General features: G+C 52.1%; 1 protein-coding gene across 3 annotated transcripts; it reads right to left on the bottom strand.

Moving 5' to 3' along the window:
• Positions 1-3,416: 3,416 nt before the first annotated feature.
• Positions 3,417-16,859, bottom strand: C5H7orf26 (chromosome 5 C7orf26 homolog). Of its 3 annotated transcripts, XM_044915180.1 has the most exons (7): positions 16,451-16,859; positions 15,739-15,903; positions 13,645-13,810; positions 9,678-9,741; positions 9,217-9,446; positions 8,423-8,462; positions 3,417-4,170 (listed from the first exon to the last, which is right to left on the bottom strand). In XM_044915180.1, the coding sequence occupies exons 1-7, from the start codon at positions 16,640-16,642 to the stop codon at positions 3,981-3,983; spliced, it is 1,047 nt and encodes a 348-aa protein (XP_044771115.1). In that variant the 5' UTR covers positions 16,643-16,859; the 3' UTR covers positions 3,417-3,980. The 3 variants fall into 3 exon arrangements, with proteins under 3 accessions (XP_044771115.1, XP_021535800.1, XP_021535801.1); XM_021680125.1 differs by having other exon boundaries at positions 9,217-9,741; positions 15,739-15,960; positions 16,451-16,857; XM_021680126.1 differs by lacking the exon at positions 3,417-4,170 and adding an exon at positions 6,449-6,537 and having other exon boundaries at positions 9,217-9,741; positions 15,739-15,960.
• Positions 16,860-16,987: the final 128 nt, after the last annotated feature.

The following is a 16,987-nucleotide window of genomic DNA, read 5'->3' as shown; positions in this document are numbered from 1 at the left end:
GGGTCTCCTAGTAGACCCTTACCTTGAACCCTTAACCCCTGAGACCCTCAGGGCAAAGGGCTTCAGTGCACCTTAGCTGCCTTTTGGTTGCTGCCCCCCCCCCCCCGCCTCCCCGCCAGCATTTGACCTGGAAGTTCTTTACAACCTGTTGGCTCTTCCATACTTCAAGGTATTTCTGCATTTTATCCAGCATTTTTAGTTAAAGCAGAAAGGTTGGTCCGAAAGATCTGGCCCATCACGACCAGAGATAGAAGTTCTACCATGCACTTTTTAAAAATTAGCTTTTAATTAGCCAAGTGACAAGAATACATTGTCCTTGTAAACAAGTAAAATGTGTGCAATATTGGCTAGTAGATCTGTCAAAAGTGGGCTTCTCTTCTAGTAGTCAGGGGCTAATTCAAGTCTTGCCTTTCATTATGACTCAGAATGGTTCTTTTCATTAAAAACTTAAAACGAGGGCGCCTGAATGGCTCAGTTGGTTAAGCGACTGCCTTCGGCTCAGGTCATGATCCTGGAGTCCCAGGATCGAGTCCCACGTCGGGCTCCCTGCTCAGCAGGGAGTCTGCCTCTCTCTCTGACCCTTCCCCCTCTCATGCTCTCTATCTCATTCTCTCTCTCAAATAAATAAATAAAATCTTTAAAAAAACAACAACAACAAAAAAAACTTAAAACGAAATGGAAACTTTAAAACAACAGAGATAGGGCAAGGTCTCCTTTGGCCATTACCCCATTTCCAGGACACAAAACTTGACACCTACCCTCCACCACCATCTTGACTTCTGACATCATAGATTACTTTCCAAGAGATGTTTTTAAATTAGGAAAACAGATCATAAAAACTTGATTTCCATCTTCTCTTGAATACTCAGAAGTTCTGGCAACATTCATCTTGGCCTGGATGCCCAGATATGGCTCCCCTAGAATTTCCCCAGTTTGACACAGCACTTGGTAACCCCCGGTGTCTAATTCGGGAAGCTTCTTCACCCATTGACAACACCCGCCTGGTCTCTAAAGACATCTGAATTTACAACTCCTAGTTGGCCAGTCCTCTCCTGAGGCTATTCAAGCAGTTTCTGGATTTTTCTTTAAAAAAAAAAAAAAAAAATACTGCACCCAGTATTTCCATAGGGGTGTGTGTGTGTGTGTGTGTGTGTGTGTGTGTGTGTGTCCGAGAACACTGAAAACATACGCCCACACAAAACCTTGTACACAAATGTTCATAGCAGAAACATTCATACAAGCCAAAGCATTCAAGTGTCCATCGACCAATGAATGGATAAACAAAATGTGACACATCCATACAATGGGGTATTATTTGGCCGTAAAAGGTGATGAAGTGCTGATTCATGCTGCAACGTGGATGAACCCCATACACATGATGCTAAGTGAAAGAAGCCAGTCACAAAAGACCACGTCTGTACGATTCCATTTATATGAGACGTTCAGAACAGGCAAATCCAGAGAGACGGATAGTAGATTGGTTGCCGGGGGCTGCAGGGGAGAGGGGTAGAGGGTACTAGTGGGTGCAGGATTTCTTTTGGGGAATGATGAAATGTTCTAAAATAAGAAGTGGTGATATTTGTTTGCACAACTCTGTAAATATACTACAACCACCAAATTGTGCACTCGAAATGAGTGAATTGGGTAAGTGAATTCTCTCTCCATAAAACTGTTACTTAAAAGAACAAACTATACTGCTATGAACATCCTTGAACACCCCTTTTGGGTTCTGGGATTGCTGGGCCGTGGGGCCATTTTATTTTTCCATTTCTCCAGAGTGGCTAAACTAGTTATCTACATGAACAGTGTGATCATTGTTTCTTCAGACCATTAGCTACTTCCAATTTTGCCAATCTGATGGGTAAATGGAAATCATGGCATCTCTTTTTAATTTCTATTTCCCTAGTTACCAGTTTTAGAATCTTTTTTTTTTAATTGGTCGTTTGTATTTTCGATGAACTATCTGTTCCTGTCCCTCACTCATTTTTTTATTGGGATGTCTTTTGATTAATTTGTAGTTTTTGATACATTCTCTATAGAAATACTTCGCTTTATGCTCCACACAAATTTTCTCATATACAAATTTTTAATGTACGTATAAAATACTCATTAGCAAGAGCCTGGCACATAATTAGTAAACAAGAGATATTTCTCATTTTAATAGGTGAAAAGGCAAGAATTGGTAAAGGTGTAAAGAGTCCACGTACACCTACATTTTTAATAAGTTGACTTAATTACTCACGTACTACTAGAAACACCGCCAAAGAAAGTCGGGGGCTCTCGTGGCTCTATTTCCTCAATTTTTCCTTCCTCCCTCCCGTCCCCTTGTCTGTCACCTAGTCATTCGTGGCAAAGACCACCTTGGGTCTGAGAGGAGCTAGGCCCTAACTAGTCCCTGGAAATTTGGTCCTTCTGGGACAGAGCCATGCTCACAGACCTCCTCTAACTACACAGAGATAGGAGAGCTTCTTTTCCATGCTTTTCAGAAACACTTGGACCAGAGTGAACACCAAGCACAAGCCAAGTGCTCATCTCCTTAGTTCCATGGGTGTGTCCCACCACGACAGGGAAGCAGATACTTACTTTTACTTTTTTACTTCAGTTCCTGATCTGACCTCAGCAGATAAACACATAAACAGGGAACACAATCAACCAAAAATAATGAAATCCAAGTCAAAGAAAGAGCAATTTCCTTTCTAGTTCATGGCTCTCAAAAGCAGTTTAAAACCCGATTCCTGAGAGGCTGGCTTGCAGGCCGGTTCCTCCCCACCCACTGCAGCTCTGGGAACCCAGCTGAGCACTGCCGGGGCCCAAAGAAAGCCACAGTCTTGCGCCGCTGAGAAAGCCCAGGTGGTCGGGACCCTTTCCAACCAAGGATGGCCCCTACGCTGCAGCTGCATCAGCTCATACTCCTTACCTCGAAGGATGCCCTGAACCCCAGACTTAAACACACACACACACACACGGGAATTTATTGGGCAGGCTGGTTTGGTCTGGTCTCCCAGGTCATGCATGGCGTGTGGCCAGGAATAGAAGGGTAGACAAACCACAAGGGTCAATTTCATCCCCACACGTTCATCTTAGCCCGTTATTGCTCACTGTTCGCGGTGTCTCTCATGCCTCACTTCTAGCCCAGGGGAGCTCAGTGTCATCATTTCCTTCCCAAAACTAGTAAATGAGAACTCAAAGCAGATAGCTTCCATCGTGTGGAATGACAAAAACAGAGGGAAGCAGACAGACTCGCGGGGCCGTCAGGGTGGAGGGGATAAGGTCGGCAGTGTTTCTGTTAAGCCAAGTGCCTAAAATTGTATTCAAACTTCTTACCCCATCACTGCAGACCCACAAGGAAACCACTGCCGCTCAAAACATTGACTATGTTTTAAAAATAGTCCATAAAGTCTATAAAACTGTTTAGAAAAAAATTTATTTGAACATATGAAAGGAAAATTTAGACCCCAATAAAACAGAGGAGCTCTTGGGCCGGACGGGCGGTCCTCGAGTGGCCCCCTGCCCCGCTCCCTGCCCGGCCCACGCCAGGCCCCAGCTTCGAGCTCACGGAGCTCCCAGGGACACCGGGTGGCAGGGCCGTCACATTCCCGCGCACAGACGCCGAAGGGACTTGCAAATGCTGCTCATCGCAGCTCTGCTCGGGGCAGCACGGGCTCCTGGCGCGTCTGAAACGACCCACAGACACCGGCCGGTGGAGTCGGTGACTCGGCAGGACGCCCACGTGGCTGGGCGGGCGCCTTCCATCCTTCCTTCCATACCTCCCATCTGGACTTCTGCGATCGTGACCCGGCGGGGAGGGCCCCCGGGCTGCGACGCTGCGCAGCTCCCGCACCAAGACAGTCCCGCTGGGGACAAGGGCCGCCGGCTGCCCCCGAAAGGTCCTCTTTGATGGGGCGGCTCCCCCCTTTTCTGGAAGGCTTCCTCCGGCCCGGGCGGAGGGCACACTGCCCCTCGGCGGCACCGGGGCCGGCCTAGCGGATGGGCCTGAACGGGAAGCTCATGCCCGACATGAACGTGTGCCCCGGGTGCGTGGGCAGGGCGGGGTGGGCCGGCACGGCCCCGTAGCCCAGCGGGGGCGTGTGGATGTGAGGGTAGAAGCCGGGGGGCAGCGCCGCGTGGGGTGCCTGTTGCACGGGGCCCGAGATCACCAGCTGGAGCAGGCTGCGAATACAAGGACAAGGGTGAGGCGCACAACGGCTGGGCGGGCCTGTCCCCTCGTGGATGCGGTGCCCCCGGAAGGGAGAGGGGGCCTGGGCACGGCCGAGGCCTCACACATGCACAGCGACAGGCACCGATGCAGGCACAGAACACGGAAGTTTCCAGAGGGGGAAATCTGTCAACTTGGGGCAAATGGGGGTGGCTTATTGGGGGGGACCGAGCAGAAGGTGACCTGGAGGGCGCCTGGGTGGCTCAGTCGGTTAAGCGACTGCCTTCGGCTCAGGTCATGGTCCCAGGGTCCTGGGATCGAGTCCCACATCGGGCTCCCGGCTCAGCGGGGAGCCTGCTTCTCCCTCTGACCCTCTCCTCTCTCATGCTGTTTCTCTCTCGCTCACTCTCTAATAAATAAATAAATAAAATCTTAAAAAAAAAAAAAAAAAGAAGGTGACCTGGAGGTGGCAGGATTGAGACCGGCCCGAGACAGAGGGGCCGGCAGTAGGAAAAGTAGGATCCTGCAGGTGACAATTCGAGGGGAGGGAACTGAGGAAACCACAGGGCAGGTGCCCAAGGCTGGGCAGGGACAGGACTGCGGAGGGGGGTCTGCAGCAGGGCTTAGAGTCCACGGAAGCTCTGGGCACAGCCTCAGCATCTGTGGCCTGGGTTCAGCCCCAGCTACCTACGCTTGAGAGGGTTATGACCTTGCACACGGCAAGCACACAGCAGCTCAGTGTTCTCAACCTCACTCGTCATGACAGTCCCAACTGAACTGCAAGCACAGCCACATGAAAGCAGGCCTTTCGGAGACTGTGACATGAGCATGGGATGGGCCCCGCCCTCAGCATGACCCAGGCCCAGACCCAGCCCTTACCCACCTTTAGGGGCCACCCCCCCTCCCTCTCTGCAGAACTCCCAACCCTCCTGCTTACTTGCTCCTTCACTTCTGGGATGAGAGCCTTCTGCAGCCACACTGCAGCCCTACGCATCACACCCAGGGTCTCCGCAGAAGGACCCCGTCACTCCTTCGCCAACTCCCTTCCACCCACGACCACCCCAAGCCCTGGGAGCCATGCGCCCCCTCGGGCCTGTTCTCTCCTGCCTGTGGCTCAGGACCCATCCACGGCCTCAGCCTTCCCCCTGGAATCCCTTTCGGTTTCCAATACTGGTCCCTTCCGAGACTCCCTGAAGAGTTCCTCTGATTGGTCCCATCCTCTCCAACCCCACATTCCCTCCCAGCGAGATCGGCAGATTCCTAATTTCCCCACCACCACGAGCTTCCCAGGCCTTAGCTGGCCCACATCCTGCAGTCAACCCCAAATACCCAATCATGCCCTAATCAGAGAAACTTCTGCCCTCTCTTCTTCAGGACAGAGGCCTCCTTTCCCAGCCCTGCCTCTCCCCTTTCCTCCCTGAGGACAGACCAGCTCTGCTCGTGCTCTCCAGCCGCACCCCAGGGTCTCTGCAGTGTCTAAGCTGGTCTCTCCACACCACCAAATCTGCCTGCCAGGCCCTGTTCACGCCCATCACTCAACCTGAGGACTTCCTCATCCCATGAGGCCACACCTTCCCTGCACATGGCCCTGCTTGACCCAGGAACAATCCCAGGCCAGTTTGCCCTGGGTACTGTCAGCCACCCACCTGGAGCTCTGAGAGCGGGGGCTAAGTCTTCTGCAGACTGACCCTAACCCCCTCCCAGCCCCTGAGTAGAAAGTCTGGTGCTCAGAGCCCACAGGAAGGGCTCAGAAAGTAAACTGAAGGCACGAAGAAAGCTGGTGGCCTGAAGCTCTTCGGAGCCCCTTTTCATTTATATTACCACTTTTTTATAACTTGGGGTGAGAAAGTCACTCAAAATAAGCAAACAGAGAAATAAATCTAAGGACGGTATTACAGAAGCAAAATTTAAGTCATGTAAGTTTGGCTGAATCCGCATACCCTGCCAGAGATAAAAGGGGCTCCAGTCTAGGGACACCTGGGTGGCTCAGTCGTTAAGCATCTGCCTTTGGCTCAGGTCATGGTCCCAGGGTCCTGGGATCAAGCCCCGCATCGGGCTCCCTGCTCAGCGGGGAGCCTGCTTCTCCCTCTCCCACTCCCCCTGCTTGTGTTCCCTCCCTCGCTGTCTCTCTGACTCTCAAATAAAATCTTAAAAAAAAAAAAAAAAAGGTTCCAGTCTATTCAGAAAGATAATTAACAGAAAAGAGACTATCAGAAGTCAAAGAAGTTTTCCAAGTGGCTCCGTGTCTGGTCTTCCCCACGTTGCTGCCAGGCTGCCCCTGGGAGGCCGGGTTTCAGGACGCACAGGTCAGGAGGACAGGGCCCAGCTTAGGCTGTGAAGATGTTCCACTGGGACTCCAATGCAGACCCCTGGTCGTAATGCTAAGACGAGAAAGGCCTTAGACCCTATACTGCTCTGAAACATTACATGTTAAGTAACAGCTGTGCACAGAACAGGGAAATGGTACAGAGAGATTATTGCAAAAGGAGCAGAAAAATGCCAACTTAGTAACTATGTCCTGAGATGCCAGGGAATTTTTCTAGAGCCCATGGGGGAAAAAAAGAAAAAAAAAAAAAGGGACAGTGTGGGCTCCTGAGGGGCAGGTGGCCCTCTGGACAAGCTGTCCATTCTGCTGACAGGATACGTCAAGCGGGACCATTATGTTCCACCAGGAGCCAGCACACTCCACCTATTTGGTTTCCGGATCGGCCCAGATACCCGCCGAAGCTGCCCTCCCGCCGCAGGGCCCGGCGCCAAGATCCCCAACCGTCCTTGGGCCGCAGCTACTCTCACGTCAGCCCGTGGGCCAGCATCCGGCCGCTCCTCTGGCCTCAGGTGATGTGCGGTATCAGCCTGCCACACGTGCCCAGACTCGCCGGCCCTGGCAGAGGCGGCGGGCCAGGCCCTGGGCAGCTGTGGGCTCACCCTCTGCCCACTGCCTGCCAACGCCAGCCCTGGAGCCCCAGCCCCTCTGTCCCCGATAAAGGCCAATGTGAGCCTCAGAAGAAAGGAGAGTGTTAGAAATCCTACCAACTTCACTCCACTGTTTCCTGTCCCTGTGCACACTAGGAGGGGTTCTGCGCTCACCTACACTTTCTCCCTTGGTGGCCACAGTCGCTATTTGGAGTGGATACATAATTTCTGTCCTTCTGATGTATCACTCCTAATTTACGAAGTATCCGCACGCTTCTGGACCACGAGGTTGCTTCTGGTATTTTGCTACTAATAATACTACATTTGCCTGAAACGTTTCTGCACACACAGCTCTTGCTTCTTAGAGTCCGTGAAATTAATTAGATTAAGTGACATTCCTACGTTATGACAGTAATAGTAAGCGGAACAGCAGCTAATACTTCTTAGATACTTGCTACACACCGAGTATGCAGCAAAAACACAAGAACGCTGTTCCAAGCACTTTGTGTTTTTCCTCTCGCACTCACAAAAATCCTATAAGGGGTGGGGGCAGGAGAGGCAGGGGGACGTGAGGCAGGCACGATTATTTTCTCGATTTTACAGACAAAACAAGGCAGTGGAAGATCAGGGACGTGCCCAGGGTCATACAGAGAGCAAGCAGCCAGCCCGGACCTTTCCCCAGGAGCCGTGTGGCCACACGGCCCTGCCCTTCACCACTCTTCGCACTGCTTCTCCCAAATGATGACAATAAGCACCATCTACGCTCAGAGTCCCGCGGGCCAGGGACCAGGACATTTAATCCTCACTACGACCCTGTGACACGGACGAATAATCCCCCCAGCTGTACCAGGGAGGAAACCGAGGCTCAGCGACAGGAGAAGCGACTGCCCAAGCATCACGGAAAACCGGTGAGAAGCATGCTCAGAACCCACTCAGTGCTGCCACCCATCGGCAAAGCCTGACGGACACACGCTGTGCCCTAGGGCCGCGGCTCGGCAGGATTTCCCAAAGGGCTGTGCCACCCACACTGTCACCCACAATGTGTGTGCACGAACGTCAGAAGTCACCCCGAACCATGTGTGCTAATTTAGCGAGTGACTAAATGACTCTGAGCTGACTCTGGTTTCTTCCCTGGACTCCCAGACAATACGGCCACACCTCTTCGATTTACTCTCCCCTTGGGCTTTCTGATCATGTGGGTCACGCTATCCTATCCCCGACTTACGATCAGGTCCTGAGGGGGCTCCTTACATACAGAAGCTCTAAACCCTGCAGCCCAACTCTCCCCAAGGAGGCCAGGATAAGGGGTCCACCCCCAGCCCAGCCCAGCCCCAAGTCTTTGAGAGCACTTACTTATTATGGGGCAGCCTTGAGCACAAGGTTCTCAGGTCATCTGAAATCAAGGAGATACATAGTAAGGAACAGACTGGAAACAAGGTGAAACGTTCCCTGAGTCCTTCTCAAGGACGCCGGCAAGACGGCGATAGCGTCTTAACTACATTTTCCTAGCGTCACTTAGAAACTGCGTTCTCTCTTCCTTCGATTCTTGCTTTAACTAGGCCCCAAACGGAATACATGACTCAGGAAGGGAGGGAGGTCTATCGGCCACTTGTCAGATGGCTGGGAAAGGGCCAGGGGCAGGGCTCCCGCTGAGCGGATCAGCTGCCCAAGGCACTAAGTGGGAAACGCACCACAGTGACGACCGCCTAGGGCCACAGGCGACGTCTTCAAGCCCACAGTCCCTAAACCAGCACGGGTGTTACTGGACACGGGGAGCCCTCCAGCACTGAAGTGCAGGCGAATCACGGACCTGGAAACAGGTGCTGGGAACGCTTCAAGCACGTGAACCTGTGCACTGTGTTGTGTAACTTATGCCTCAGTAAAAAAGGGCTGCAGGAAAAGAAAAGATTCTCTACGAGGAAAGATGGTGAAGAGTCCCTGGTCCCGGGCAAAGCAGCCGGGAGACGCAAGACATCACGGCTGGTGCTCTACCTGGGTCCGCTCTGCAACTTCACCCTGGTCCCGTGCTAAGAGGAAAGAGGTCGTAAAAGAGCAGAGAACAGCTATTCGTCGGGGACTCCCTGCTTTCCTTCGGGCGGTGGCGGCAGCCCCGCCCCCGGGAGGGCCCGGGCCAGGGAGTCACCCACCTCTCGTGCACAGCAGTGCCCCGGAGGCCATGGCCACCTGCAGGGCCTGCGCCAGCCGGTCCAGAGAGAGCTCGATCTCCTGGGAGGCGTTGAGGGGGTTCAGTTCATCCGCCAACCTGTTGATCTCCTCTACCAGCGGGACCATGTGGTCAAACAGGATGAGGCCCAGGCGCCCGTAGAGATTCTTCTCGGTTAAGTGCACCTGGAGCATAATGAGGACCTGCAGGACGCTGAGGTGGAGTTTCGAGTATAGGAGGTGGGAGTCTCTGTCCATCCCTCCCGAGTCCTTTGTAACTTTGGTAGTGACGTGGCCATTAGACAGGGAGGGCTTCTTCTTCCTTTTATAAGCCAGAGGGGCCTTCACACACCAGCAGATCAATCCAGTGAGCGGGGTGAGCTCTAAAAATCCTATTGGGAGATTGGTTGCAATCGGAGTATTTAAAAAAGTGATGAGAATCAACCTCGGGTCCTCAAAAATCCAGCTGACAATCATTTCAAGCAAGTCCAACGGTGGGATGAGGTCATCTGCCAACAAAGACGCTTTAAGTCAGATGTGTTTGTAGCCCCAGTGATGTAAGTGGATGGCGGAGAGATGGACCCCCTATGGGCACAGTACTCGGCACCTGACATTCAGTACGTGCTCTGCTTATCTATTTTCTGTCCCCTTTCTGAGAACATCCCCTCTGTCAGGGCTGGGGCTCCCGTCTCAGTCAGTGATTCTCCCCAGAGCCAGGACTGTTTGGCCACGGTAGGGTTCGAAAACATTTTTTTTTTTTAAGATTTTTTATTTATTTATTTGAGAGAGAGAGAATGAGAGACAGCAAGCACATGAGAGGGGGGAGGGTCAGAGGGAGAAGCAGACTCCCCGCTGAGCAGGGAGCCCGGTGCGGGACTCGATCCAGGGACTCCAGGATCATGACCTGAGCCGAAGGCAGTCGCTTAACCAACTGAGCCACCCAGGCGCCCTCGAAAACATTTGTTAAATCAACAATTCCCTAGAACTCCACCTCGCCTTGAAGTTTGTCCCTGGGTCAATTTAAATAAATTCCCACACTCTTTATGTCCCAAACTGCCACACCTCAGGCTCTCCCAGAGAGTAGGGTCTGTCCCTCTGGTGGTGTTCCCTCTGTGGCCCAATGACAGCTACTGTGGCCTTCACAGAGCAGCTCAGGTGCGGTCAATGGTCAGTCGGCTGCCAAGAGCCATCTCAGCCCCAGATCTGGAATCTTTGTCTAAGCCTGACCTCCTGTGACCCTGGAGACCTGGCACATTCTACGGCCTGGACAGAGAACAATAAAAACAAATGTTGACGTTTATCTCAGGTTTACTACGTGCCAGGCTCTGGTCTAAATCCTTTACACAGATCAACTCACTCCTCCAACAACCCACCTGTTATCGGAAGGAGGAGGCACAGGGTGATATTAAGTCACGTCCCCAGGACTCATGAAAAGTGTGTGGTGGGCCCACATGTGGCCCCAGAGGGCCTGGCTCTGAAGCACTCGGCTGCACTGCCCCCCGGAACTGGCACACAACGCCCTGAAGTTGTCTACGAGCGTGGGAGTGGGTCCCCGGCCTCCCGTCCCTGGGGCTGTGCAGCCCTCAGCTCACAGAGAGCTAAGGATGACGGGACCCCTTCCGGGATGCTGAAGCCAGAGCCATCACGAGACAGGAGTGTGGGGTGAGTGAGACATGTGTGGGTGGAGGCTCCTCTTTCTCCAGAGACATGGCCCTTCTTCCCTGAGATCATGCCTACCTACTGACCGGGTGTTCGACTGCGCCCTGCCCTTCTGTTGTAAATGAGGACAACAGTAGGTAGCCGCTGTCGTCCATGATCTTCACTTGGCAAAATACACGGTGGGGGACCCCACGTCTGGCCCCTCGAGCCCCCTGAGGGGCTTCTGTCTGAGGAATGCCAGTCTCACACCCGCACGTCCAGAACACCGCCCTCTCAGCTATCCCCCTCCACACACACACATCTGGGCAGAGGTGTCTCCAAGAGCCGGAAAGCCGCATGGGCCCGGTGTACAGGGAGCGCGTGTGCTTGAGCAAATCACCTCCACGACCTTCCTACTCCAAGACCCAAGTTCTCTGCACCATTTGGGCAAGAGAAGGTTCTGTCTCCTGAGGTGAGCTGCTTCCGTCTTGTGACTTTGGAGGCACAGACTCCCCAGGAATGCTGTCACCAAGAGATCAGTCACCATCCTGACTGTGGACGCCAGCTCCGCCTCCAGGGCTACCACCAGGCGCCCACTGACCTCCCCATCTCCAAACTGACCAAGCTGGATATGTTAAAGATGCACAGCTTTTGGTACATCAATCATACCTCCATAAAGTGGTTGTAAAACAGTCACCAACACGTCAGACAGGCAAAGTGCCTTAAGAGAAAAACACCACGGCTCACATCCATTCTAGAATGCTGGCGGTATGCTCTGAACATTACTGCCTTTTGCACACTGTTTAATCTGTCCCAGGGAATTGCCGTCCTTGTTGGTCTGGAATAACTGATGGCTTGGAAAAGCCACCGTGATACTGTACAATGGGTTTAATGAAACCTTTCCTACGGGAAAACAGAAGGCCTGACTCCTGTCCCCAGCTAGGAACAGTTCTGAGGAAGCCTTTGCAGGAGAGCACCAGGGAACAGCCTACTCTAGCAGCAGGGCACCTACCACTCACAACACCTGCCTCCCAGCCCAGAGGCACACTGCCGGGACAGAAATGGTTTGAAAGTACATGTGCCTATGATATGCACTTCAGTGTTCACACTCTGTCCACATAAACTTTCCTAACAGAACTAAAAAACTGAACGGCAGGGGAAAAAAGGTACAAATAAAAGGAGAATCAAATATAATCCCGGTGCCGCTGGACCGAACACAAATGGAAATGTTGCTGAAGGCTCTCCAGCTGCTGGTTTAGCTATCAGAGCAGAATAAGAGACCATCTGTCAGCCCTCTGAGCGGCGAGAGCTGAGGGCAAAGGAGGAGGAACCTGAAACAGAAGAGCAGGCTTGGAGTATAGCTCTGCAGAAGAAGTGCTCACCACGGTGAGGCCCGAAACTTCCCCATGTGGAAATCCAGGACCAGAGCCCCTGCCCAGGGGCCGCATGGGCTGTGGGGCTCACACAAGGACACAGACGTGAAAGGACGCTATGTTCCACAAAGTGTTGTTTATCAATCCATGTTCCTTGGAACCCACCCCTGTGGGAGGCAAGCAGGCAGCAGAGCCTAGTGAGCGTGGGTCTGAGACTCCTGCTCTAATTCAACCAGAGCTGGTCAACCTGTATTGGTTTTCTTTATTCGGAGCCTTCATAAAATGATCTGACCAGAGGGCTCTGATGCTGGACAGGGGACAGGGGCTTCTCCCACTTGAAGTCAAATGCCATCTATTGGCTGCCCCGAGGACTTCGCCTGGCATCTTCCGAAGAAGCCTCAAAAGCGTCACCACGGTAGAAGCGACACGCATGCCTCCTGGCGCAATGTGCCCAGGACACATCACCGCCTAGGCAGCATTGTTGCCAAAAATGTTTAACTTGAATCTTGAACAAGGAAACAATCAGATAAATCTAAATTGAGGGACATTCTGCAAAACAACAGGCCCGAGCTCTTCAAAAAACATCAATGTCCTAAGAGATTTTTTTTAAATGCTTCATCTGTTCAAAATTTAAAAAGACCAAAGTGACATGACAACTATGTATAATGTAGGATCCCCGATGGGATCCTGAACTCTCCTGACCCTTCAAAGCGGGGGGAGGGAAAAGGCTATAAAAGATATTACTGAGACAGTTAAGGAAATATGAACATAGGCTATATAAGAAATAACAGAATTCCCTCGATATTTAATTTCTTAGGCGTGATAATGGTACCATGGGCTATGTAAAGGAAAGCTCTTTTTCTTGGGGGAGAGATACGCGCTTAAGGACTTGGTACATGATGCTGATAACAAACTCTCAAAAGTTCAGGAAAACCAAATACTTTGGAGTGTGTGTGTGAGAGAGGAAAAGGAAGAAAGTCAGAGAACATGGCAAGTGTTAACAGGGGGTGAATCTAGGTGAGAGTCTCCCAACTTATAAGTCTCAAACCTTCCTGAAGTTTTGCTATTTTCCAAAATAAAAAATGAGGGATGAAAAAAGCAAGTCACGTCTGGGGAGAAACCACATCTTCCCCAGACATCAGATGCCAGCACTTTCAGGCTGCCTGCCACTCGGACCATCCCTGAGCGAGGCAAGCGGGAGGCACCAAGGAAAGCTCCCCTGCTGGCAAATTCCAGAAGTCCAGGTGGTCCCTTCCTTTCACTTTCAGCCTAAAAGAAAACACACATTTCAGAGAAAGAAAAAAAAAGGCCAAAGCGACCCCTGGGCATTTCGCCTGGGTGTTCAGTGGAAATAAAAGCGGCAGTCGCCTGAGCTGCTTTAACGGCCCGTCTGGAGTTTACCTGAGGATAGGTCATATAGCGCGGTGACGGAGGTGATGAGCTGGCAGCAGAATCGAGGGCTGGCACTGAGTATCTGCTTCAGCGTCTGCACGGATCCTGGCACCAGACAGCAGTAGTCATCCACGAGGGCCCTGGCTAACCTCACGCAGTAGACCACAGGCGTCCGCTGGAAAGAAGCCACAGTCCATGTAACTACAGGTGTCGTGAGCTAGCGGGTGACAATGACGTGTGCATGGTGGAGACCATCGAGCTGGCAGCACCGCTCCCAAGAGGGAAAAAAGATGTTCGGAGCTCAGTCTGAAGCCGGGCCGGGACAAACTAAAGCCCACAGGCCCAATCCATCCTGCCACCTGCTCTTTGCAAATAAACTTCTACTGATACATGCATCTGCTCAGCTGTTTGCTTACTGTGTAAGGCTGCTCCCTACACTGCAAGGGCAGAGGTGAATGCTTGTGATGGGACTATATGATCTGCAGAACCTAAAGCATTTACTGTCTTGCCCTGCACAAAAAAGGCCTGCTGACTCTTGCTCTGAAGTTCACTTAGGAAAGGTAACTTCTGACTTCAGGCGACGAAATGACAACTTTAGTGACCCTCCAGGTGAGACTCCAAAGGCAGAAATGAGCAGCTGGTACCACTTTAAAGAGCTTGCGGAGAGTTTGTGAGCACTCCTGTGATTCTAGAGCAGCGCTTCCTCACTTCGCGATCCTACCCTTACAGGTTTCCATAATACTTTCAAATCCTACGTCACCACCCTCCCCTGCCTTTTTCCTTCCCACTCAGAGGCCAATCTGTAGCTACTGCCACATCCACAGCTGCTCAGGATGCTCCAGTTCCAGGGCCCCAACGTGGTCTATAGGGGGGTGGAGGCTGGGGAGAACTGCAAGGAGACAGCAGACCAGATTGTTCCCTCAGGCTGAAATCTGCCCCCACAACCTCCAACCAGTCATCCCCGCCTTCCCTAGTAGGAAGCTGCAGCCCCTCACCCCGGTGTGGCAAATCCTGACTCAAACCACTAAGACCCTTTCCTGTCACTGACATCTGCCTTTGCTTTGCAAAAAGCCAGCACGACAGCATCAGGAGAGAGAAATGGGAAATTATGTGATGAATTACAAGATGCTAAGCCTGGCTTCACTAGGTGATCAAAGGAGAGTGGTAACTGTAACATTAAATACAACACACATGATCAATTCAGATGCCCCAGAAATCAGACTGGTGAGAATTAAGGTACAGATTCCACTGAGACTTACCTGTGTACCAGAGAGAATAATATATTTTTTCCTAGCCAAATTTTGAGGATAAACAGATTTCAAGGAAAACATTTACATAAACTGGGGAAACAAACCCAACACCAAAGGCTTCGAGTACTTGAGAATGAAGCAGGTTTGTGAAACTGAATGTGGTAAATTGTTAGCTTAGTTGAGAATCATGTTAATCTGAATTCTGAGTTAATAATTACTGGATTATCAATTTTCTAAAACCTCTGAGTAACCGAAAAGCAAAACAAAATGAATCTTTCAAAATACCATTTGACACAAAATCTACTGATATTCTTTGATATTTAAAAGCACTCTAGAAGGCTCTTACATCCATATCCATTGGAAGAGCCACGATCTTTATAATGTCACCCTGGGACAATGCAAAACAATTGACATGCTTACCGACCTAACTGTATAATTTAACTTACAGTGATCTTTAAAAAAAATATATATATATATATGATCTTTAAAAATATATATATGATCTTTAAAAAATATATATATATATGTATCTCCTATCTTTGAGGCTGCATCACGCATAGCTGTTTTCAAAATACTACCTTATCATTTTCAACTAAGGAAAACGATTTTTGCTTGTCCTGGAGATGAAGACTTTTTTTTTTTTCTTCAATTCATTTACCATTACAAACTACGGTTTTGTCAGGAATGGGTACTACCTGTATCTAAATGTAGGTGTAGGGTATTAGCATACAGGGTAGTGACATCAAGGAGATAACACACAGAAAAGGCCTCTCCCGAAATCCAAATACGAGAAAATCCCTGACGCTAAACTCCCCTTCGGAGACTCAGGAGAAGGCTATTCCTAGAGAAGTACCTGGAGCCAGGAGGCTGCACACTCCAACACTGGGATTCGACACACAGCCACTGCCATGGACACCAGTTTTCCCAACAAGCTCATCCGGCTGTCATCAGCCTTGTTCCCTTGGGGGCTGAAAAGGGATGAGAAAATAATCTGCCGGACAGAGTCCTTGGTTTGCTCCTGGAAGTAATTGCACATGATTTCAAGAAGTTGGAGCTCCTGAAGTGAATTCAACCTCTGTAAAACAAATCCAAGAGAAGCGGTAAGAAATTTAGCTTTAACGTGCACATTAATCCATACGGTAAGAAAACAGGAAATATCCTATTTTCTCCCTGGGAACCGTTCACCCCTCTAAAGCCCGGGTCCCGGGCGGAAGAACTCGGTTAATCCCAGGAAATGTCACTATCAGAATTCGACATCATCCTGGGGCACTCAGGGTGATGACCTACTGCGGTGTGAGACTCGATTACGGGCCTTCAACGTCTCTCCCGGCAGCACCACCGAGACCTGGGCTGTCGCGCGCCCGGCACAGGCACACAGCTGAGCAATGCTCAGGAAGCCAGAGCAGGTGGACCGGGGCTGCTGCGAAGGAGCGCGGCCAAGGGCGAGAAGCGAGCCGCTGATGGCAAGAGGGTCTGTGGTTGGCCAATGCTTGTCACCGCGAGGGGCGGAAAAGGAGCGGGAGTTTCCTCCTGGCGGACGCGGGCATCCCGGCCGCCCGCCGCACCTTGGGCTGCGCGCCGCGCTCCTTGGGCACCTGGAACACGAACTCCTCGAGCAGCTCCACGGGGCCCTTGTCCACGATGGGCAGCGGCGCGCTCTGCAGCTGGCTGCTGAAGTAGATGTCCAGGTGGTACAGCACCTCCTTGGCGGCGCTCAGCGCGTCGCGGCGCAGCAGCGAGTGGCGGATGTCGCTCATGGTGCGGCCGCTGCGGCCCGGGGCGCTCGGAGCGCGTCGGCACTTCCGCCCCGGGCCCCGCGGGCGCGCCCGCCGCCGCCGCCGCCGAGACAAAGAGGCCGGGACCCGGCCTCCGCCCGCCGACCCCGGCGCCCGCCCGCCCGCCGCTCCCGCTCTGGCCTGCTCAGGGGGCCATCTGCGCCACCGCCGGCCAGCGGGCGCCCGGCTGTGCGACTGCGGCGCCACCGAAGGCAGCGGGAGCCCGACGCCGCGGACCGGAACGGCGGCGGAATGCGGTGCGCGGCGACGGCGGCCCGCAGGGGCCAAGCGCAGGCCGCGGCGAGGGCCGGCTCTCGGGAAGGCGCC

This window comes from Neomonachus schauinslandi, chromosome 5, assembly GCF_002201575.2.
Source record: "Neomonachus schauinslandi chromosome 5, ASM220157v2, whole genome shotgun sequence".
Classification (NCBI taxonomy): Eukaryota; Metazoa; Chordata; class Mammalia; order Carnivora; family Phocidae; genus Neomonachus; species Neomonachus schauinslandi.
Note: the sequence above shows the minus strand (reverse complement) of the source record. Positions and strands in the feature narration are given on the sequence as shown.